At 41.7% G+C, this 22,152-nt stretch overlaps 2 protein-coding genes and 2 long non-coding RNA genes across 8 annotated transcripts; 2 read left to right on the forward strand and 2 right to left on the reverse strand.

Annotated features, from left to right (window-relative positions):
- The first annotated feature begins 1,886 nt into the window (after nt 1–1,886).
- MRPS17 (mitochondrial ribosomal protein S17) lies at nt 1,887–3,966 on the forward strand. The gene is made up of 2 exons (XM_062617058.1): nt 1,887–2,212; nt 3,262–3,966. The coding sequence occupies exons 1-2, from the start codon at nt 2,090–2,092 to the stop codon at nt 3,550–3,552; spliced, it is 414 nt and encodes a 137-aa protein (XP_062473042.1). The 5' UTR covers nt 1,887–2,089; the 3' UTR covers nt 3,553–3,966.
- A 2,009-nt stretch (nt 3,967–5,975) lies between these two features.
- NIPSNAP2 (nipsnap homolog 2) lies at nt 5,976–20,358 on the forward strand. 3 transcript variants are annotated; one of them, XM_062617054.1, is made up of 10 exons: nt 6,054–6,213; nt 10,240–10,379; nt 10,458–10,503; nt 13,264–13,358; nt 15,340–15,410; nt 15,809–15,949; nt 16,365–16,396; nt 17,582–17,676; nt 18,512–18,595; nt 19,146–20,358. In XM_062617054.1, the coding sequence occupies exons 1-10, from the start codon at nt 6,128–6,130 to the stop codon at nt 19,208–19,210; spliced, it is 855 nt and encodes a 284-aa protein (XP_062473038.1). In that variant the 5' UTR covers nt 6,054–6,127; the 3' UTR covers nt 19,211–20,358. The 3 variants fall into 3 exon arrangements, with proteins under 3 accessions (XP_062473040.1, XP_062473038.1, XP_062473039.1); XM_062617055.1 differs by lacking the exons at nt 10,458–10,503; nt 13,264–13,358; XM_062617056.1 differs by lacking the exons at nt 10,240–10,379; nt 10,458–10,503; nt 13,264–13,358 and having other exon boundaries at nt 5,976–6,213.
- On the reverse strand, nt 9,225–10,244 carry LOC134162817 (uncharacterized). Its single transcript, XR_009964458.1, has 2 exons — nt 10,111–10,244; nt 9,225–9,472 (listed from the first exon to the last, which is right to left on the reverse strand). It is a non-coding gene; the product is annotated as an uncharacterized LOC134162817 (long non-coding RNA).
- Nucleotides 10,659–21,635, reverse strand: LOC134162816 (uncharacterized). Of its 3 annotated transcripts, none has more exons than XR_009964457.1 (4): nt 21,140–21,635; nt 18,299–20,943; nt 16,041–18,051; nt 10,659–10,885 (listed from the first exon to the last, which is right to left on the reverse strand). It is a non-coding gene; the product is annotated as an uncharacterized LOC134162816 (long non-coding RNA). The 3 variants fall into 3 exon arrangements; XR_009964456.1 differs by lacking the exon at nt 10,659–10,885 and adding an exon at nt 14,951–15,447; XR_009964455.1 differs by lacking the exon at nt 10,659–10,885 and having other exon boundaries at nt 15,975–18,051; nt 21,140–21,603.
- Nucleotides 21,636–22,152: the final 517 nt, after the last annotated feature.

Here is a 22,152-nt window from a genome sequence, read left to right on the forward strand (position 1 = left end):
AGCTGAATTGGGTACGCATGATCAAGGAGAGCAGGCCAGCTGTCCCTTCATAGAGGCTACAATCATTCTGTATTTACATGGCAAAACCTCAAGATTTGGCTCATCTATGTAACAGCAGGGGGAGGAGCACAAATCTCCTGCCTCCTGAGGTGCCTCCTGGCACCTCCACACAGGGACTGTGCTGGGGACCAGCTTCACCCTGAGGGTGAACAACAGCACCTCAGCTCTCACAGCTCAGCCTCCTCTCCTCCTCCTTCTACCACCCCAGCCGTGCTGCAAGCTGTGTCCGGCCCTGCAGCACAACCGCTGCTGAACGCACACCCACATCAGTCGTTTATAGCAGAAACCAGGCTGGATTGAGCTGTGCGAACCCAGAGACCAGGTGCAGGGCAAGTCTCTCCACAGGCAGCAGCTGCCTAAGGCAGCAGAGCCCGCAGCCAGCACCCCCTACAGCGGTCTCCCCTAGCTATAAGCTCAGGCAGGTTCCCCTCTGCCTAGGGCATGATAAAGCCCTCGTTTCTATTGTCTTTAAGCTCTCACTGATCGATCACACAGCCCCCCAGAACCACCTCAGCCCCTATCCCTCTACTGATAAAGCCCGCTGCCGCCTGCGCCTTTAAATGCTCCCAGGAGGCCCCGCCCCTTCCCGCCCGCTGGCCCCGCCCCGCTGCCGCGCGGCTCTTCCGGGTCTGCCGCTTCCGGCTCCGGTTCCGTAGGGCCTCTGAGGCGCGGCGGCGGCGGTGGTGAGGGGTTGTGGGGTGCCGGGCTATGGGGTGCCGCAGTGTGGGGCGGTCCGCGGGCTGGAGCCGCGCTCTGGAGGGTGCTGAGGCACAGCCCGGCATCCGCGGGACAGCGCCGGTCTCTCAGCCGTGATGGCGGGGGGTAGCTGAGGCAGGGCCTGGTGCGGAGCGCTGTGGAGAGCCGGGGGGCGGAAAGCTCCAGACCTGTTTGAACTCCCTCTGCTGTGGAGATGTTGTCTGTCTCTTGGCGGCCCGGCAGCTCCCTTGTGTTCTGAGGGTGTTGTATAGGGCTTTGCGTCTCCCCGGCCTGGCCGCTGTGACTGGGGGTGCTTAGCCCTGTTGTACAGGAGGGCCTCTCAGTCCCTGCTCCAGCCCTGTGAGTCACACAACTGAGTCAAGGATGATAAAAGTTACCCTGAGCATTGCTGCTTGGAGCATTTCATTCTATGCGAGTGTTTTTGTGTCCCTAAACTTTGCTTTTGATGTGTTGTGACATCAAAGCAAGTGTCATATAATCTTAGAAATTGGATAGAAGGAGATTGAACAGGTCAGTTGTGTTTAACAGGACACAGCTGGGTGGGTCATTAGTCTCTGTCAGTTTTAATATTGGTTCTAGTCTTATAATGTTTACCAATCTATTTTGCCCATGACTCTTGCAAAAGTGATATAGAAAGCTCACCCTAATTAAATCAAATAAGGTAATGGAGTGTAATTACTTAGAGGAGTGAACTAGCTCAAAAGTGATTACACTTACTGTAGGTCAGGCAACTCTTTGATATGTCATTTATGCCTTGAGAAGCTTATTAACTTCCTTAGGTTTCATCAGCTCAGATAATAGTGAGACACACAGGAGCAAATTGCTTGCTGGACCAGAGTTGCAGAGCGTTCCCCGTTTGGGTTAACTTTGGTTATACCCAGACCTGATGCATAGGTCTCCAGCAAAAACAGCTGCTGGAGTGAGAGTTAAATTCCTAGCTTCCCCAGCTACACATTTCTGTATTGGTCATGTGGCAATTGGCACATTCCGAAGGAGTTCTGTGGAATCTGTGGGATAAGATCCATCTTTATGTTACATCCATTTTTACTGTCATCCTGGAGTAATTTTCCCTGGTAATGGAGACATGTTGATATCCCTTCTTATACTGTAAAGGCAGAGGTAGTGCAATATATGAAGTTTTGAGCTGCATGTATCTATCCTGGTTTTCCAACAAAATGACCTAATTAAGCTGTTAGTCTGAAATGGAAATCATAATTTTGATATTGATCAGAAACTGATTTTGGGGAGGATTTTGGTTAAAATAACACGTCTGCTTGCTTGTTGCCAGGCGCTGGATGACCATACCTAAACAATGTCTGTACCACGTGGAGCTGTCCATGCAAAATGGATAGTAGGGAGAGTAATAGGAACTAAAATGCAGAAAACTGCCAAAGTGAGAGTGACAAGGCTTGTGCTAGATCCGTACTTCCTAAAGGTAAAAGATGGTTAACAACTTGTCTTGCATGTTAATATTTGTTCTGTCTGGAGGAATGTTTCATTGATTTTGATGTGGATTTTTGATAGCTCTTTACAAGGCAAACTCCTTAAGGAACATGCCTAATGATTGTCAGTTGTGGGGATGACTGCAAACGGTGACAAGCAGTGTGTTCTGAGGGCACTTCCTTACAAATTACTGCTAAATGTATTTATTTGAAGTGCTTTGTTAATGCACTTCATTTGATCTCAGTTGAGAAGGTAAGTTTTTGTTGTTTCACACTTTGATTTAATTTTTCATATTGGAGTATGCTTTGATTTGGAAAGTTGACATTAGTCGCTTTTACAGTGAATTTTGTAGCAGTTTTCCTTGTATGCATAATCCTAGGCATAGCTAGTATTTGAATCTATACTGTGATGTGTTACATGAGCTTTGTGTTTATCACTTCTTGTTAATGCATTTCAAACAGGGAGGTTAAAATTATTATTTTCTCCGTTTTTAGATACAGAAACCTTGGTACATGTGGGTGGAATAAGTTGCCTTTTCTGACCAGAAGGTTAAGGGTAGAGTCAGGATTAGATAATCAGCCTGCTACTTTATGCAGCAGAAGAACCTGTTAATTTCTTTCTTAAAAGAAAGGTTCTGAATTCTGCCACTCCAGTAAGAATAAATACTGAATTTTTATGTGAAAGAAAACTAACTGAACAAGAAAACTCAAATGACAAACATCAGAATACTGATTTCAGGACTGGTGAACTTTAAACATAGTAGGATGAATAAAAATTAACATTACTTCTTGAATTGTGGACTGCACAGGGAAATCATTCAGCTTGGAAGAGCCAAGGCAACTGTCTTGCTGAAGCAGTGCTGATGTGAAGTGTCCTGAGGAGAGGAAGAGCTAACACAGCAGAACAAGAGAGCATCTAATTTTAAAAACTATATAAAGCTTTACTCCTTAGTGAAATATAGTTTGTTTTATATTAACTATATATTTGCCAATTGCTTAATTTTGAAATCTAATGCCACTGTTTCTTTTTTTCCTTCTACAGTTCTTTAACAAACGAAAAACCTATTTTGCCCATGATCCGTTGCAGCAGTGTGTTGTTGGAGACATTGTTCTTCTGAAGGCTTTGCCTGAGCGAAGGAGCAAACACGTGAAACATGAACTGGCTGAAATTGTTTTCAAGGTTGGAAAAGTCATAGATCCAATAACAGGGAAACCCTGTGCAGGAACGAGATTCCTTGAAAATCTGTCGGATTCAGAAAATCTGACAGAGGCAGATACTACGTATCTCAGTGAAAAACTTCAGGAACTTAAAGTTTGCTCAACAGACAAATAGGGGAGAAGTATTTAAACCGAGAGCCCTGCTGTTGTATGTTACATGTTTCAGTGAGATCTGTAGCCCAAATAAATAGTAAACATAGTTGCTTATAACAAGAGATATCAATCTTATACAGATTGATAGGCACCTCAAATCTTTAAATTAAAATAAGAGAAAACATGAGTTTAGTGTTAACAGTTCATTTTGTTGCATGTAGTTTTGCCCCAAGCCTTGACAGGTCTAAAAGCTGACTGCTCACCTGGAATGACTCTTCTGTATGGAGAAAGACAAGAATATAACTGTATAATGTTTAGGTTTGGTGGGAGGGTTATACTATTTCATCTGTATTTCAGACAGTTTTTTGTGGTTTCTGGGATTACTTAAGATAATGCTATTAAACCTTTTAAAAGGAAGTGTAGAATTTTAAAACAAGCTACCTGCATGTGTCCTCATTTCCTCTTACAGTTGCTCATACCACATAGCAGTATCTTCTGAATTCCAAAATCTCTGACTCTCAGGATCACTGTCATTTGCCTTTATAATGGCAGTAAGGTGAGAATAAAAACTTTGAATAGCTTAGCATGCTTACCTTTGTAACCTGCCCAAAGCAAGTATTTAGTTCTGCAAGAGATTGGTCTCTTTGAGCTGCCATCAGGAAAGAGAAGCTGATGGGAATACAAAGCCGAAAAAGCAGACATAAAGATGGTTAGATTTAGTCTTGCCAGAAAAGCTGATTAAACCAACACATTTGGGGAGAGGTACAGGTGCTGATTTGTTGCATACTTTAACATAAAACTAGAAGGCCTTAGCAGTTAATGATTAAAGATAACTTTATCCTGCTACAGTTCTGGGAGTCTTGTGTCCTGTCTTCCAGGTCCTAAAGCAAACCAAGAGTGTGAGTCTGTTCCAGAAGCTTTATGTTGCCAACTCTTTGCTCAGATCTAAAGGGGCATCTGCCTCAAAATGCAGCACTGTGGGGACAGCATTCCATGTCCCTCTATGGAGGGGAGAGTGGTATATCAAAGCTATGAGAAAGCCTTTTTGAAGCATCTGGCTGTGGAATTGGTCTTTGTTTAAGATCAGAAGCTAAACAAGGTTTATCTGAACAGACTTCCTCTGACCTAAAATAATCTTTCTTTAAGAAACTGAGCCATATTATGCTGGTAATTGTGTTCTCTTTTATTATTTGCCCTTCAGTTTCTTTCACCTGTATGAAATCAGTTTCAGCTGCCTGCAGTCTGCTACCAAAGTCCAGTTGAACTCAGCAGATTATCTGGGCCAAAAACTTGCATTTCCTTCAGTGCTTCAAACCAGAAAGTCCCACTCTTTGAATGCCAGTCCTCACATCCTGTCCCAGGATGACAAGACACTTCAAATTAAGTAAATCAATAATGTGAACATGGTCTCTGACTTTGAAGAAGTGTCTTAAACATATGGCTGTAGGTTATTCTTGTTGGTATGTATGTTGAAGTGGTTTAGGTTGATGCAAATGACTCGGTAACTGTAGCTGGCTGATTAAGGTGCTTGTGGAAGTGGAAGGAAATCTGGGCTCTGACTTCAGCTCCAGCGAATGTAAAATGTGAAACTCCATCCCTAGCAGAGATTGAGAGAAATGTGAGCCAGGCTGGAGGGCAGCCCTGGGCTGTGGGAAATACACTGAAGTTGTATCTGAGCAGGCAGTAAAGGCACTTAAAACCCTCAGCACTTGGGATGTGACTGTTCTAATAGCTAGATGTATAATGCTTGTAAGAAATAGAAATAGTTTCCTGTTTGGTTTATGTGTTACATTTACATATAATTGGGGAAGTAAATCTTTCCCTGTATCTCCTGTGATTTTTCTTCATTAGCTGTTGAAATATTACTCTTTTGTTTGAAGATTGCTCAATCACAGAAGGTTGCATGTGGTTTCCACTTTACAGGTGGGCTCTTGGAGGGCTGCTCTGGAGCTCAACGTGTGGTTAAATGTACTTAGCCTTAACTTGTTTTTTAAAAGAATGATGGCAACTGTAGGTTAAACTGGCTTTTAAAGTCACCACAAGCATTGTATTTCACTGATGTTAAAGCACATCACAGGTGCCTCTGAGTGCTGATAATGGAAACAGTGATGTGATTGATGTGGGTGCTCTGCAGGAAGGCAAGGTTTGCTCATTAACTTTTCGGTGTTTATTGGCTAGTTACTTTTAGAACTGACCTTTATTAGCCTAATTACAAGTTTGTGTTTAAAGCTATTTAAAGGTTTGATGCTCGTACCAATTTACGCGCCACCAATTTAACCAGGTGAAACACGGCTGTGGCTGAGCACAGGGCAAGGACAACACTTCAGCCGCACCCGGGTGAAAGACGCGTTTGGTGCGTCATATGAATCTAAATCATATGGAAGCGTTTCCATATGATTCTAAACCCGTTTTATCGGGACGCATCCCAACACCGCCCTCCGCTCACCCCAACGCGGGGTCCTGCGCTGGGGCGCCCCGCGCATGCGCGCAGGCGGGTGGTGCGCCCCTCGCGTCCGGCGGCGGCGCTGCAGCGCCCAGACCCCCAAACCACCACCCCCCCCCCTCTCCCGGCGCAGGAGGGAGGCGGCCGGAGCAAGATGGCGGCGAGAGTGCTGCTGCGGCGGAGCCTGGCGGGAGCCAGCGCCGTGCCGTGCCTCCCGCCCAGCGGCGGCCTGGCCCTCAGGTGAGCCTGAGGGGGTGAGGCGGGCGGGAGCGGGCCGCCGAGGGAGGATAGAGACGGAGCTGACACCGCCCGCGCCTCCCCTCGCCCCGCCGCGTAGGCTTCCCCCCCCCACCCCACCCCCTTTCCTGACTGGAAATGGCGCCCCGCTCGCCTGGGCAGCTGACGGGCCGGGCCCGCGGCCCTCCCGTGGGGCGGGGAGTGCGGTCCGCTCGGGGTGTCCTTCAAGGTCATGGGCCCCAGGGCCAGCCCCTTCTCCTCCCGAGTCCGCCCCTGTCCCGCCCCACCCGTGCCCCCCGTTCTGGCTGCACCGGCGCCGCGCCCCTGCAAGGGATGGGGCGCACCCTGCGGCCGCGTATGGCCGGGTGTCGGGGGCCGTAGCACCCTGCCCACATGTGTTCCTGGTGCTCAGGTGTAAGGATGCTCTGCACCCAGACATCCCTCCAGGGTCATGGTGTGCAGCTACTCTGCATCCCAGCTCCAGAAAGCAACAGGGTGCGTGGGCACCCTGCATCTCATGTCCTCTGGTGTTGGGGTGCATGGCCACACTCAACAACAAAACCCCTTGGTGCTGGCATGCACAGCTGCTCCACATGCTGCCAGGCTGCACCCCTGCCCAACAGTCATGTTTTCCCCAGTGTCAGGGTGCATGGCACCAGAATCTTGCCTTGAGCACAGCTACACAAGGACTTCTGCATGTGTGTGTGTGTACCCCTTGGGTGTGAGGGAACGTGTGTTCATACTGCCCTTAGGAGCTGGGCTGTGTGTGCAGGTGCATACACCCCACAGGTGCCAGGGCACACACGCAGACACATCACGTTTGGGGTGCAGATATTTGCATGCCCACGTGCCTGCTGTGTGCAGGGTCAGACACATGCGCACCTCCTGGGTGGCAGGGGTACACACAGAGCTCTCAGGGCACAGATGTGCACACGTGTTGGGTGTAGGATGCAGACACACATGCTCCCTGGGCACTGGAGGTAGAAGCGCCAAAGCTGGGATGGATCTACATGCATTCTCCCTCCCTGCTGTCTCAAACCTCAGTATGGGCAGCAGGCCCTGTGCAAGGCTAAAGGCATCACTGCAAGCAGCTGTTTATAACAAGAACGGGGAGAATTGTAGAGTGTGTATGTGGTGAGGTGTTACATGCATGTCTTAGTTTCAAATAAACATTGTGTAGACCACAGATCAAAACCTGCCAATTACAGACAAGTTGTTTTCTCTTCCAGGCAGACATGGGTTATTACAAAATCTAAGTAATTCTCCAGATACCTCCCACCCAGTTTGTGCTAAAGCAGAAGCTAAGGGGGATAGAAGTGTTTTCACCGTTGTTTTTAATCTAAGCAAGTTATTCAGCATTACCCTTTTGTGTTCACAGCCCCAGATCTTTGTAGCAAAAAAGCTAAGCCCATAGTTAACGTTTGTAGGGTAAGAACATGTTAGCAAGTCAAGCAGTGCCTTTAATCAGTATTGTTCCCAGAAAGTAAAACTGTGAAGTGTGATGGTAATTCCATATAGAGTCTCTACATGCATTCTATGTGTATATTCACATTTTCAATAGTGGTATTTGGGTTTTGGAAAACAATTCGATTCTAATATCTGTTTATTTGGTACAGGTATTATAATATTGTGGGGCATAATATGTTGACTAAAAGTAGATCTTTTGGATGATGGATTAGTTTTGAACTCATCTGTGGTTGATGCTTACAACTAGGAGTCCAGTTGCTAATCTTGGGTACATGCTGCCCACACAAATGAATCAGCAGTCAGTGCAGGACTTCTTGATTTGTGGGTGTCTGGAAGGAGGCTGGTAGTGTAGGACTTCTCTAGGGATATGCATTAAAAATAGAGCCCTAGCATCTCAGATTGGATGCAGTGAATATTTCATAAATATAATAAACTGAATAAATTTATGTATATATATAAATACCATTCTTTATTGTAAATAAAGTGTATATTTAGGTGGGTAGTCATGATTTGTTAGTCCTTGTTCATCAGGAACTTTACAGTTGCTAGGTGAAAGATTTTATATAAATGTAAAGTATTACTTCATTGTATTGAAAATTAAATATACCTCTAGATTTAGGTTCAGTTGGACATCCAAGACATGAGACTCTCCCAGTTTCCGTATTATCCCCATAAATCCAGCTTATTCTTGCTGCTGCTGAAGGTGGTTCACAAAAGAAAGCATCATGATTATTTGTCTCTTTCATCCTCAAAGGTTGCTGCAAACAATAATCCTCATAGAAGAGCATTCTAAATCTTAGTCTGCTAGTTCTGTTTAATCAAGGGGAGGAAATGGTGATCATTTACAGATCTGAGTTGGAAAAAACCAAACACTGCAGGACTGGGATTGAGTTCTGTCTCTGAGAGCCTTGTTTGCTGTCCAGTGAGCACTAATGCTTACTGTAAGGAAGATTGGATTTATTGGGTAGGGTTTGCCCCCCATCATCTGGGACAGCTTGTGTTCCTGTGACGCCTGTGACAACACTACTGCAGGCAACAGCCTTATCATGGAATGCCCTTTTAAATGCTTGTACTAGGGAATAGCTGCTCAGCTTTCAGCACGGTAACATGTTTGTGTGTTTGCCTAGGGCCAAACAAGTCACCATTTTCAATAAGTGCACCAATAAGGTATCTACCCATTATTTCTTAGCATTGAAGGTCAGCTCAGCTGCAGTTGTTCTGATTGTTACCGTTTCTTTGCTATGAAATAGCTTGTTTCCTCCATCCTGCACCCACAGGGTGAACCAGTTCTTCATGTTCTTTTCAGACATTGAGACTAAAAGGTTGATTATTGAAAAACAGGGCTATTGTGAGCTACTCCTATGTAATACAGAGAAGCAGGTTCATGAAGGTATTTTTCCTAAAGGAAGTTGAGATTTTCTTTCCCTATATTTTACACCCCCCTCGAATGATTGTCACAAGCTTTTGCTATCTGGAAGACAGTTTTACAGCTGAAGATTGAATTGATAGCTACCTTCTAGAGCTATTAGTGATTAGCAGTGAAACAGTGAGGTGGGAAGAGGTTTAAATTTCCAGCTGTGGTGCTACGGTTTTAGTATGTCAGAGAAATATTTTAGTATTTCAGGAGAAACCCCATATCCAAAAGAGGCAAATTGAAGGAGGTGCTTCTTATGAAAAGCAGAGAAGACATTTGAGCTTGGGGTCCCCTGTCATACATTGTAGAGAAGCAGTTGAATACATCAGCTTTCTTGTCCTCCTGCACACAGGTTTTGGTGAATGAGGGTTTTTCTGTCAGCTGGAAAAAAGCGTAATTCCGTTAACACATTATTTGGAAAAAGCACAGTTAATGGTAATGTTTTGTGTACTGTGGTGTGAAGAAAAGTGCTATTTTGGAGGTGAATAGAAACTGCATAAAGTGTATATAGAAAAAGAGTGAAATTTTGCTTCAAAGGACGGGAAATTGTGGATGTTGCGCGAAGAATGGGATGTGTACCCAATTCCAAATCTTGGCAAGTGTACGTATTTGGAATTGGAATATTTGCAGGCTGTTTCCTGCCACTTGTAATTTTTCCCAAATTAAACTTGCATTAGATTTTTTGTCTTGAAAGATGTGCTATTCAACTCTTCATTTTTGGAGCTACGTTTAAAGAACATATGGCAGTTACTTTCCTATTTACACTGTACTCATTCTCCCTTATGCACACTGTCTTCTTGCTCTTTTTCACTTTTGTCTGTGTACATCAGAGCAGACCCAGCCTTCTTGAGTAAAGACATGGGATTAAAAAGAAGATGAATAGGCAGCAAAAGCAGCCATCCACCCTGCTGTGCACACAGAGGATAATTGTGGATGGTGGATGGTTAACTGTTTGGCTCTTCCTCTACTAAAACGGTGTGAAAGAGGGTGAATCTCAGCAGGGAAAGAGCTGCCCTTACCTTTATAGGAAGTGGCTCCATGGCAAGTTCTAGTAACAGATGTATGTAACTGTGTGTTATGATCCTGTTTGCATTAAACTTCATTGTGGGCATTTTCAGTGACAGTCTTATGTACTTGTTAACATGTAGGGGGCTGGCATCTTCAGCTAGCAGACCTCGTGAAGACAGTTGGTTAAAGTCGCTATTTGTTCGCAAAGTCGATCCAAGGAAAGATGCTCACTCCAACCTTCTAGCCAAAAGAGAGACCAGCAGTCTGTATAAACTACAGAGTGAGTGATGCCTTTATATTTCCCATTCCCATTTCTTCATTCTGTTCCTGCATTCCTCACGTAATGTTGTTGTTTCAGTTCACAATGTAAAACCAGAATATCTAGACGCCTACAACAAGCTTTGGTAAGTGTGTGTGTTATGTTTTCATGGTTTAGACACGTTGATTTGATCATAAACTGTATTGGCAAATATAATTATTTAGAGGGGAGGTGGAAGAATTCTGCTTTTACTTTCAGGGTGTGGGGTTAAATAGATCATATTTTTCTTGGCGAGAAATGGCAATAGATACTTTACTCATTTCACCCCCTGCCTTCCCTCTTGGAGGTATCATTTTCTAAGCTGCAATTTAGGATGATGCCTGTTGTGAGCACACTGGTGGCATTTGTTGGAACAGCTCTGCCCCTTCCCTTAGTTGTCTTACAGTTGCTGGTCTGTGCAGGTAGATCCTGATATGTTAGGATGTCTCACTCCAGCTGCCATGTAGGAATGTGTTCAGAGTGGTTGTCTGCATACAGGAAGGAAAGGGAGAGGTCAGTGGTAAGTAAAACTACATGCTAGTATGAAACTGAAGTATAACTTTGAGGAGATTTTAAAAACCATGGGGCTGACTTTTTCTCAGCTCATCTATGTCCTTTTATAAAAGTAGTGCTGCTGAGATCTGCTCCTAAAGAGCTGTGCAAATCCTTGAATAGGATCTTGGTATTGGGGTCATATCTTCAAAGGGAGCAGTAGTTAATGGCTTTTCCAGAAAGCTACGGCTTTATTTTAGTAAAATTTTAAATTCACTATTCAAGGATGAAAGTGCAGAAATCTTGGTCCTGTTCTGCCTTTATAATCACTGCTCCAGAGCCAGCACAACTGCCTGTTCAAGAGCTGTGTGTTTAGATTTGGAAATGCAGTGAGCCTCATGTTTCTAAACAGCAGTGCTGTCTCACTGACAGGGATCATCTTGTCAGTTAAACAAAACATTCTTACCATAATGATACCCTACTGCAACCAATGTTTTTAAGTGTGCTATATCAGTGAGAACACCATGTGGGCTGGAGGGTGGGGAAGGAGTTCACAACTCCTAGTTTACGTCCTTTACTCTGTTACTGGTTGGCTGTACTAGCCTTTGGCTAGATAACCCAAAACTCTTTTCCTTCCTATACAAACATAGAAATCCACTAGAATAACACTCAGTCATAAGGTATATTTAGCTTTTTTGTTTAAAAACAAAATACAGAGAGAAACAAAATTAGCATTCAGCCAGCTTTCTGTCTAAAAGCTTAATATAAACATGTCCAGTTATACAAGATGGAGCCATTTCTCTGTGTTATCTCATGAGCTACCTAAATAATGAGTGAAAGCAGAGGCTTTTATTTTCAAGGAAAGAGACAGTAGCAAAGAAGGAAGTTACTGACAGCAATCGGATGAAGTACATGTGGTTAGATTTATCCTAATCCAGAGCAAATTTAAGTATTCCAGGGAAGGAGAAAAGAATAGAGGAATAAAAAACCCAAAGCCTGTCCAAACTTCCCTCCCTCCTCTCCCTAAAGGAAAGATGAACAGATTACTTCTTTATAGCAAATCAGAATACCGATTGGTCATTATGTATTAATAAAGAAATAATGTAATGAAGACAGTTATGAGAGTGCTGGATGAATAACTGTGAGTAAGGACCCCTCCAGAAAAATGAAGAAGAGTTATTTTTTAAAAAGAAAAAGATGGCATCTTTTTTTAAAAAGTTTTAAGGTATTATGTGGTGGTTTTTTTTTCTATAATTTGCAATAAAATATATTTTAGGGTTATTGTAATAATCTAACATTGATGTTGAAAGCTGCCTTTCTAGGACTTCACTATGCTTTGCAAAAATGAACCGATGGTGAAACAGCCTTGGAGAGTCATTCTATCTTATTTACACTGTGTAGTGAAAAATGGTGAGGTACAAATTGATACAAGAGTTGCTCAAGGTTGTCTAAAAAGTCAGTGCCAGAATCAAGAGGAAAACTCCTATCTAATACTCTCAGCCCAAGGCCAGCCTTTTATTTGATATCATGTAGAGACTCATTGCCTATGAGCCAAACTGAGTAAGAGGGGTAATTATTCAGGGGAAAATAGGAAAAGGTGAAGTTCAACCAGGCTAATTGCCTTATTCATCAAAGTACAGTGCAAGGAAAGCTGTCTTCAATGAGTCAGCAATCAGTGAAGCTTCTCCTGAAGCTAATGTAGGTCACTTTTAAAGTTTGAAAAAGCCATTAGGAATACTGGCAATAGTCAAACAGAAATGTTGTGTTGGGGGTATTTTGAAGGCAGTTCCACCGAATGCTTCAACGGGTGAGTTGCCTCAAATGAAAACCACTTTCTGAAATGGTAGAAAGGAGTAAGGCGGTATACTATGAAGTACAATAGTCATTTGATCTGTCAAAATACTTGGTTTTATTCATTCACCTCCACAGTTAATAGCATTGTAACTGATACAGAAGGCTGTCCTTTGCTATTGTTGTGTGTTCTGCCTCCCTTGATAAAGAAAAGCTTTTCCCAAAGCATATCACCTATGTAGTTAATCTGTGTTTTCTGTAAGTGAGACATCCTGATATTTATTTTCGTGATGTTGGATAACCTTTTAGGTGACAGACATAATGTATTGCATCGAAAGAATTCTACTATGCTGTGTATGTGTCATACAGTCTTAAGAAATGGTAACATTTCCCTTAATTTTCCATAGTGGTGTAGCTGTCTTTCCCCTGTGTAGCAGATCTTTGTATTTCAGCTTTCTCTTCTGAAAAGTAGAGCTTATGAATTTTCATACCATAATATAAACATGTGGTGATTTATTATACATATCAACTGTAGCCTCCCTGAAGGAAATGCAATATAGTGTCTGTATTCCTTGTTTTCAAGTCAAGAGGTGCTGCCAAAGATTCATGAAGAAAAACACTACCCATGTGCACTGGTGGGGACTTGGAACACGTGGTACGGAGAGCAAGATCAGGCTGGTAGGAGATAGAAGTACAACAGAATGTAAAACCATACAAGTGAAACGTGTGCTTGGCAGGTTTCTTCTCTTTAAATCATCTCTGTTGACAGTAAACCTTTAGCAATGTATACAGCAAGGGTGTGTGTGCATCACTTATCAATAGTCATAACATTTACAGTGCTTGCTTTTTGTCTTGTTGAGTTTGACAGTAAAGCATTAATTCCTAAAATTTGTTCTATCGTTAATACACTTTCATGTTTTCCAGGTGGTAGATTAACAGATCTGGGAAATGCTTGTGAAATGTGGTCCTCTAGTATGTTGTGGGCACAGATCATGTTCCTGAATATTTAGGGTAAAGGCAAAGGCTTACAAGGACAGATTTTATCATGCACTGGCCAGCATGAAAAGCTTTATTCTAACTTTCATACTGTAATTGCTGTATGATACCAAAGTACAAATCATTCATGTCATCTGAAAAAGAAATGATTGCATTGTAGATTCAACAATAAGCTAGGCCTTTACTGGTGGAAAGTAAGAATATTTCTGTTCATGCTCATAGAAGGATACTGCCTAAGTGTGCAGACTGAAAGTATGTTGGAACTATTAATGACTGAAGAGCTGCTACAGAGGTAAATACAAAGAGTCTAGTGTAAAGAGAAAACCTGAAAAACTCCCTAGGCTCTTGGAAATGGAAGGAATGGGAAACCACAGAGTGATATACTGATATTTGTTACCTAGTTTGTTATGTAGCTCCATTGTTAGAGCTATGCTAATATCGATGTAATTGCTTCGTTATTAAAACTACACTCATGTACGCATGAATTCGTCCTGCATTCACAGCATATTGCAATATTGGCACTGAACAAATGCAAAGAAGTAGCAGTAGATAAACCAACCAATGTCTGAGAAACAAGGCTAAAAGTTGAGGGGAAATTGGGGAATGAAGACAGTTGAAATGAGAATATTTTAGCCAAGTCTCATCTGTTGCTTCTGTAACATATTAACACTGACTGTATCTGTAATTGCATCCATAGCTTGCCTTGAAAATGTTATTGCAGCAGTTCTAGCGGTGTAATGAAGCAGAGTATTGGGTTTTGATTTGTTCAGTATTTGTGCCCAGGCTATGTTAATATTAGGTGGATAAATCAAATTTGCCCTGGGGATGAGACAGCAGAAGCAGATGCACTGCATGAATCTGCTATCATAGTGAAGTGCCTTACATTAGTCTCCAGTTTGCTCTCCTGGAGAGAACAGGCACAGGACTGCTTTAGAGGAGAGAAAACAGCTTTTGTGACTCTTTGAGGTGAAATATTGTTGCCTTGCTATATTAAGTGCTTGTAAATACATCTTGTTATAATTTATTAAAGAGATTATGATTTATTAAAGAGAGAATGCTTTGAAAAAAAACATAAATGTGGATATGTGTTCTCAATATGTTTTTATGGGGAAGATCCTAGCAAATGTAACAATTCTGGCATGTTCAGATACCTTCTGCCTTTTTTAATGTAATGTTTACCGCAAAACCATCATTTGCATCATTTTTCGTGTCCTACAGAAAGTGTATTGCTTTTTGTGCTTACTGAATTAACAAGTCTACCCCTCTATTGCTCTGAGATGAAATTGGTATAAAGCACATTTCTGAACTTAAATTATCTTCTGAAATGAGGATACTTGAAACTCCAGTCACATAAAGTTATCCCAAAGCATGGCAACAAAAAGCCCTTTCAGAAATTGCCCTGTTATCTTTGGAGTAGATGGCAAAATTTGCCAAGAGAACCTTTTTCCAAAAGCAGATGATTCCATTATTCTTAAAATGCTCCCAATTCACAAAGAAAGCATGTGTAGTGCTTTCTTTAATGCCATTTACTTTGAAACATGTTACCTGATTTCTGGGTTTTGTATAATTCTGTAGTATGAACAGCATTTTATACTGTGACATTCCGTAACATTTAGCACAGGTCTGTGACATCCCGGAAAAAGCTTCCTTTTGTCTGTTTCAGTTCATCTGTGGAGATATGAGGGAGGGTATCCAGCTCTCAATGAGGTCATGAATAAACTCCGTCAAAATAAGGTAAAATGTGTTCATTTTGTTAAAGTTGGTTATTTTACTCAGAAGAGAACAAATAATAGTTAAAGCAAGAAGCTGCACATTTGGGTACCTGCGTTTGCTTCAGTATCTCATCCCTTCCTGAAAGAAACCTCTTTGGAAAAGGGTCTATTCTCATATTTAGGAATACTGAGGTTTAATGCCTGAATACTTTCTGAAACAAGTTCACTTAGTGCTATGGAAACATACCAGTTGAAATCTTCAAATATGCCAGGGGAATTTAGATGCCTTTGCAATTTAAAGGATTTCCATGTCCCAGAATCCCAAGACAGCATTAAAACCCCCTATGCCACCACATGGTAGACTGCTTTTTGTTGTTGAAACAGAACACACACGTTGACAGTGATCCCATTGGTTTTTAGGAATTCACAGAGTTCCGCAAAGAAAGAGGTAACATGCTCCTGTCCCGCAAGAACCAGTTGTTGTTGGAGTTTAGTTTCTGGAATGAACCTGTTCCCAGAGCGGGGCCTAATATTTATGAACTGAGATCCTATCAACTTAGAGTAAGTTTAATTGTTTTCTGTTTCCTTTTTAAGCTCTATGCTATTGCAAAAGGTTCAAAGCATGTTTATACAATATAGATGGAATACAGACCTCATCTTAGAAATGTGGTTCTTATCAAAGCTGGTGTCTGAGTTGGTCTCAAAGTGGGGGGTCCAAAATGAAGGCAGGCTCCAACAAGATACTAATATCTGCAGGGCTGAAACCCCTGTGTTCTTATTTGAAGGAAACTTCAGGCAGAAGGAAGTAATACAGTAAGTAAACAGAATAATTACAGATGATTATACTATGTTTATCACTCAAAGGAAGTGATTTTGTTAATACATAGTGTTTTCCATATGTAAATGTTGTGAAAACTGTCCAAGTATTCTAACTTTCTTTCAACTACAGTTTAACAGTTTGTTTTGGTTTTTGTAGCCTGGAACAATGATTGAGTGGGGAAATTACTGGTAAGTGTCACTTTAGCACTTGTTTTCTCCTATTTGGGAGCCTTATGTTAAAAAATCATGAAGTGGAGGTGGCAGGATGGTACCAGTGCATTTCAGTCACCCAGTTAATGGCCTGCTTCTGTACTTAAGCAACTTGTAGGACAGTTCTTTGACCCTTAATTTATCCTTCAAGGAAAGAAAGGGGAATTCTGTGTGCAAACAACACTAAGGGCTTTATAGTTTAGCTTTCCTTCATATAACCCTTTTAGTTTGCTGTAACATAGCAGAAACCATTTATTTTCATCAAAAAGCATAGTGAAGGTTTGCAGTTAATTCCTTAAGACAGTGTTGATCTTTCACAAACCACAAGAACCTGACATACTTTTGGTTTGAATGGGCTAAATCTTTGCTCTTTTAATCTTTAAAAGTCAAGTTGCTTCTTGAAAAGCTGATGGGCAGCATATTTCCATTTTAATATCTAGGTTAAAAGCATTTGAGACAGCCTTCTGTTGAGTATATGCTTCTGATTTTGTCTTACTGAAAACCAATGTAAGTTTTGTTCAGTTTACATTCACTGTCCTTGCAATTCTAATGGTTGATAGTGACACCATTTGAAGTATTTTCAAGTAGTTTGACAAAGGTGAGGACTTGGATTTTCAGACGTGTCATTGTAATTGATGCAATTAATGTCTGTAGTAGTAGCCAATCTGTTTCAGAAGTTGCAGCAGATTAATACTTAAGTATTGATCTTACTTACACAACAAATCATGGAGTGTTGCATAGGACAGCTGCATTCAAAGGTCTGTGTGAATTAAAGAGTTGTATTTCACTTCCCCAAAATCTGTGGTAAATGAGGGTGATATGACTGAAACTCAAGGATTTTGTTTTAGAAGAACCTGCTATAACAATGACGTGCCACTTTCCGCTGGCCCAGCAGTTATCTTTATACTGAATCTAACCTTGAAGAATGACTAATGCACAGTCTAGTAAAACCATGGGCCTGCAATTTTAACTCATTGTAACAGGTATACTTTAAATACATAGTGCTGAGGAGCAGTGTATTGCAGAGGTTTTTCTTATTTTTAATTGTGGATACTGCAGATGCTGTTTAACACCTCAAGTGCTTTCAATGCTGTTTTCCTTTTGGCTATCGCCTATTTCCTACCCAGATCTCCTGGTTTTAATGGCTGCTTTGCTCTTCTCTAGGGCTCGTGCAATTCGTTTCCGACAGGATAATAATGAAGCAGTTGGAGGCTTTTTCTCACAAATTGGACAGCTGTATATGGTTCATCACCTCTGGGGTAAATCTGTGTTCTCTGCTTTTATCTCACTGAATCAGCCCCCAGCAGACTGTTGCCTTTGCCCAGAAGACAAGGTTTTTACAAAAGGCAAAGGAGTATCTTTAAAGGTTGTTGGGATTTTTTTGTTTTGCATTGACAGTGCTGATGGTTTTGTGTAGGTAACTTTATTCTTCAAACAAGCAAGCAGAAGCGAACATTTCATGTTTCATTGCCTTTCCATCCACAGTTTCTCATGGCCCTTTCTTATTAGGGACTTACTTGTTTGCTTTCAATAACATAAGCATGACAAGCAATATCCTGCCATCTCTTGTCCATCCGCGTTCATGCTGAAGTCAGGTTTTTACAGTTTAGTTTCAAGCATCACATACACCACACCTACAAAAAGGAAAGTCAAGCGTTTATTTACATTACTACATCCAGGTGTTTTGGCTTTCTCTGTATGTCAGTCTCCACAAATGCTTTATCTGCTTCTGCCATTGTTTGAACTTGAAGAAACTCATCATCTAATATTTAGTTTAGAAAATACACAGTATTATCTTCACATCTCAACAACTCAGAGTATTACATTCTAGCATTAGAAATCTGACAGCACTCGTGTAAGCTCTAGCTTTATCTGCCTTACCTGTGTCTAAGGCATTCCCTCCTTTCCCCAGTTCCTTCTGTTTGTGTGACTTTGGGAGCTCTTCGTTTTTGTGGAGAAGAACTTCTGGCTTTATTCCTTCCCAGTGTTTGCAGCCTCCTACTTATGCACTAGAATACTTTTAAGGGAGCTATTCATGTGTAGAAAGAAAAAGAGTAACTTCTAAGCTTTGTGCTTGTTGTTTTCCCTCACCAGCTTACAAAGATCTCCAAACCAGAGAAGATATAAGGAATGCTGCATGGCATAAACCAGGCTGGGATGAGCTAGTCTACTACACAGGTAACCTATTAACTTCACTGGAATGCTGGAGGTAGACTTTTGTGCATGCCATCGTTTTTCTTCTTTAGTGCATTGCACAGTGCTAACTTTTGCATCTCTGGTGCTTGTGTCTGTGTCCAAAATGCAGGGAGCCCCTAGTGAAATTTATATTGAATTATTCTTTATAATATTTATGCAGTACAGGAGCCTTGTTAAAGGCATTCCTTTGAAAGGGGAATTTCAACTTTGGAACTAAAAGCCAGGAGATCTTTGAGATCAAAGATAGCTTTCATAACAAACCTCACCAAAGTATGCTCAGCACCACACATTTGGGTACCACAGGGTGCATTTCAAAGGAAATATACCAGAAAAATGTAAGCTAACTTTGATTATGGTGGAAGGGACTAGAACTGAAATGCATCAGTTACAGGAATGTCAGTGGCTGCTGATGACTTGGCATGCACTAGCTAGGAGAGTAACTTGAGGGTAACAATAGCAGTTCAAACCGAGTGTGCAGAGCTGTTCATGATCTTTGTTAGTGACGTTAAACCCTGTCTCCCTTTTTTTTCAGTGCCCCTTATTCAGGAAATGGAGTCCAGAATCATGATACCATTGAAGATATCTCCGCTTCAGTAAAGTCACTGATTTACTTGTGCCTACATAGATAAAGTGACAAGTATTTGTCTTAAATTAATTTATGGTATACATTGTATATCATAGTCTGAAATATAAAAGTACTGTATTAAGCTTATAAAAGAGACCTCTTTTCTTCAGAATCTAATGACTTTTTGCCCTTAGGATTGTACCAAGAAAGCAAGAAATACAGGACTGGAATTAAGTGTTGGTTAATTGAAAACAAGTACAAAGACATACATGAGTTCCTCTGTGAGACAGCTCCTCAGGTTAAGTATGGCATACAGTATTTAGTATCTTCTGTTACATAGACAATGCCCAGTGTTCACTAACAGCAACAGAGTTAAGTGTTACAGTTGTTGTGGCCTTTGTCTAGCATTACGTGACTGCAGATTCTAAAGGCAAACGTGGAAGTTCTGAGACTTGAAGCTCTGAAGCCCTCAGGCAGCTCTGAAATACACCTTCACTGTTCTAGCAGGCCTGAGTCAGTAAGTAGCTCTAAGTTTACCAATAGGCAGTCATGAACTGAGGATAGTACTCTCTGCCAGGTCATAGCTTATGGACAGAGAACAGGGCATTCTGTTTTGCCAGGGCTCTGAAGCCTGTTGACAATAACCACATCTTTGTGTAGATCTCTACACCCGCAATGAATCTTGTGAAGTGTAACCCACGGTTTTCAAAGAGATACTGGCCAGGCGTAGTTGTCTGAGTGTTCTGCAGGGAATCAAGTTCAGTTAAACACATTTATCTCTACAGCTAAGGTGGAAGTCTAGGAAAAGGGGTTTAATTTAATAAGCAATCATGACTTCAGACATTTGCTTGGTCGGGTGTTTCACTAAGTGTACAGTAGGTACTTAACAAATCGATGTGTGAAACTGCCGCATGTTGAGTCAATAGGATTGGCATATAGCGGTGTACCATTATGTCCAGTTCTATTTTGGTTTCACTTTTAGACTAGAATGTATCAACCTTTTTGGTGTCTGCAATGATGTGAACATCCTGTAAGTGAAAATAATATTCTCTCTTTCAAGTGGCTGCAAGAATCAGTGTAACTTACAGAATGTACAAATCAGTTACTCGATGTCCAGTTTGTACATTTCAATGAGTTTTCAGGAAGAACATACCAGTCAATAAAATCCTTTTACTTTTCACATTTTACTGGCACCTTGTATGTATTGCACCACCCATGTCTCCTCTCATCTTGCAGTGTTAATTATGGAAAATGTGAATAATTGTGGAGAATATTCCAGCTCAGTTAGCCACTGTCACTTCTCTGGGTTAGGGACAGCATTTCCCAGTATCCTGCTCTCTTTCCCCAAAACAAATGTACAAGGTCTCCATTGCTGTTTTGCTGAGGTTCTAGAGATCATAAGTGCTGTGGTGTTAAATACAAAATAGGTTTTCCTTTTGATTTGTCTCCACAAATTATACTTCATATTTCAGGTCTGATTTCTTCTGTATTCCCATGTGAATTACTCTGCACTCTTGCCTATGCTTGAATTTCATCTTGTACAAAGTCAATATTTGATGTGATTCTTGCCTGTTTTCCGGTTTTCCTCCTGCTGCCAACTGATGATGGGATTTTACTGACTAAAATTCTGTACTAAATTAGCTTCCAGTTCTCAGCTTGGCTTACACATGGGCCATGTACATCAATGCAGCTGTTCCCTCTTGTAAATCAGCCCTGAGCAGTACTGGGGCTGTCATTTTTCCAGGCTTTTGGGTCTACTGTTTAGCTGCAAAAGGAAAAAGAGATGACAATATCAGCTTCCAGTCCTGGTTATTTCTCCCCTTGTCCTCCTGTTTCTTGTTCCTAGAGAATTCCTTGTAACTTACCCCTCACAACCAGCAATCTCAGTCAGAGGCAAAAGGTGAAGACCATTTTTGGAGTTAAAGGATTTTGTGGGTTCTGATGCAATCCATGTTTCTTACCTTCAGCTGGGAGCACTAGGAATTCCAGTCAGGTAGAGCTCTTGTTGTTTGAGGATCACCAAGTTTTTCATGAATAAGGAATCCAAGGAATAACTGGATGTTCTGCAGGGTAACATCACACAAGTCTCTTCAGTCTTTATACACTGCCTAAGATCTGAATTCCCACTAGTGGTATTGTTATGTATTATGGAAGTGCCTCCTGTCATTCTGAGCTCTAAACTCGTGCTCTGGCTGTCATCAGAGAGAGACTGGTTCCTGTTATTTAGTTACAGATAACTATGTAAACTGGAATGTACCACAGTAGATAAATAAGTAATGCTGATCTTTCTTGCTTCCCTTTGCCTGAGCCCTCTCTGAAGTTGGGTTTTGCCCTGTTGTAAACACTATGGTGATTTTCCCTTCTTAATTTCATGGCTGATTCTGCCTTTTTCCTTTGTGAGCAATATGTCAGCATTTCTTAGAGCAGAGTTTGTAGAGTGCGGAACTGAAGTCACTTTCTAGTGCTTAGGGAGTAGGGGACGATGCCTGGAAGGGTCTCTTGTTCCACTGTAACAAAGACACAGTTAAAACTCAGGTTTAGTTGTGCTGTAGTCTTCCTAGAAAAGCTGCAAATTACAAGTCCCCTCATACAAATTGAGTATATAATTTAAAGCTGGATAATAAATAAATGAAATGCTTTATATGAAGTGGTGTGTCAGGAGACCCACCTGCAGACTAGGTACTACTGGCCTGACATGTGCTGCTCTCCTCATGTTCAGGTGAATCAGTAGCTTGGATGTAGCATTGGAATTTCCCTCATGCTGCTTTATTCCCCCCTCGTTTTTCCCAGTGTTTTACAGACAAAAGAGCTCAGCCACTCAAAGCCAAGTAATCCTTGTGGTGCCTCCTGCTCTAGAGGTCAGGCTTGATATTTGCCCAGTGGAAGGGGGGTGGTATTCTTTTCAAGCCAGTCAGACCTAAAGAGCTCTTGTGAAATCACTGGCACGACACCATGTTTCCATAGCACTCCGACT

Source organism: Pezoporus occidentalis, unplaced genomic scaffold, assembly GCF_034315485.1.
Source record: "Pezoporus occidentalis ecotype Australia unplaced genomic scaffold, CSIRO_AGI_Poc_V1 ctg192, whole genome shotgun sequence".
In the NCBI taxonomy this organism is placed as follows: Eukaryota; Metazoa; Chordata; class Aves; order Psittaciformes; family Psittacidae; genus Pezoporus; species Pezoporus occidentalis.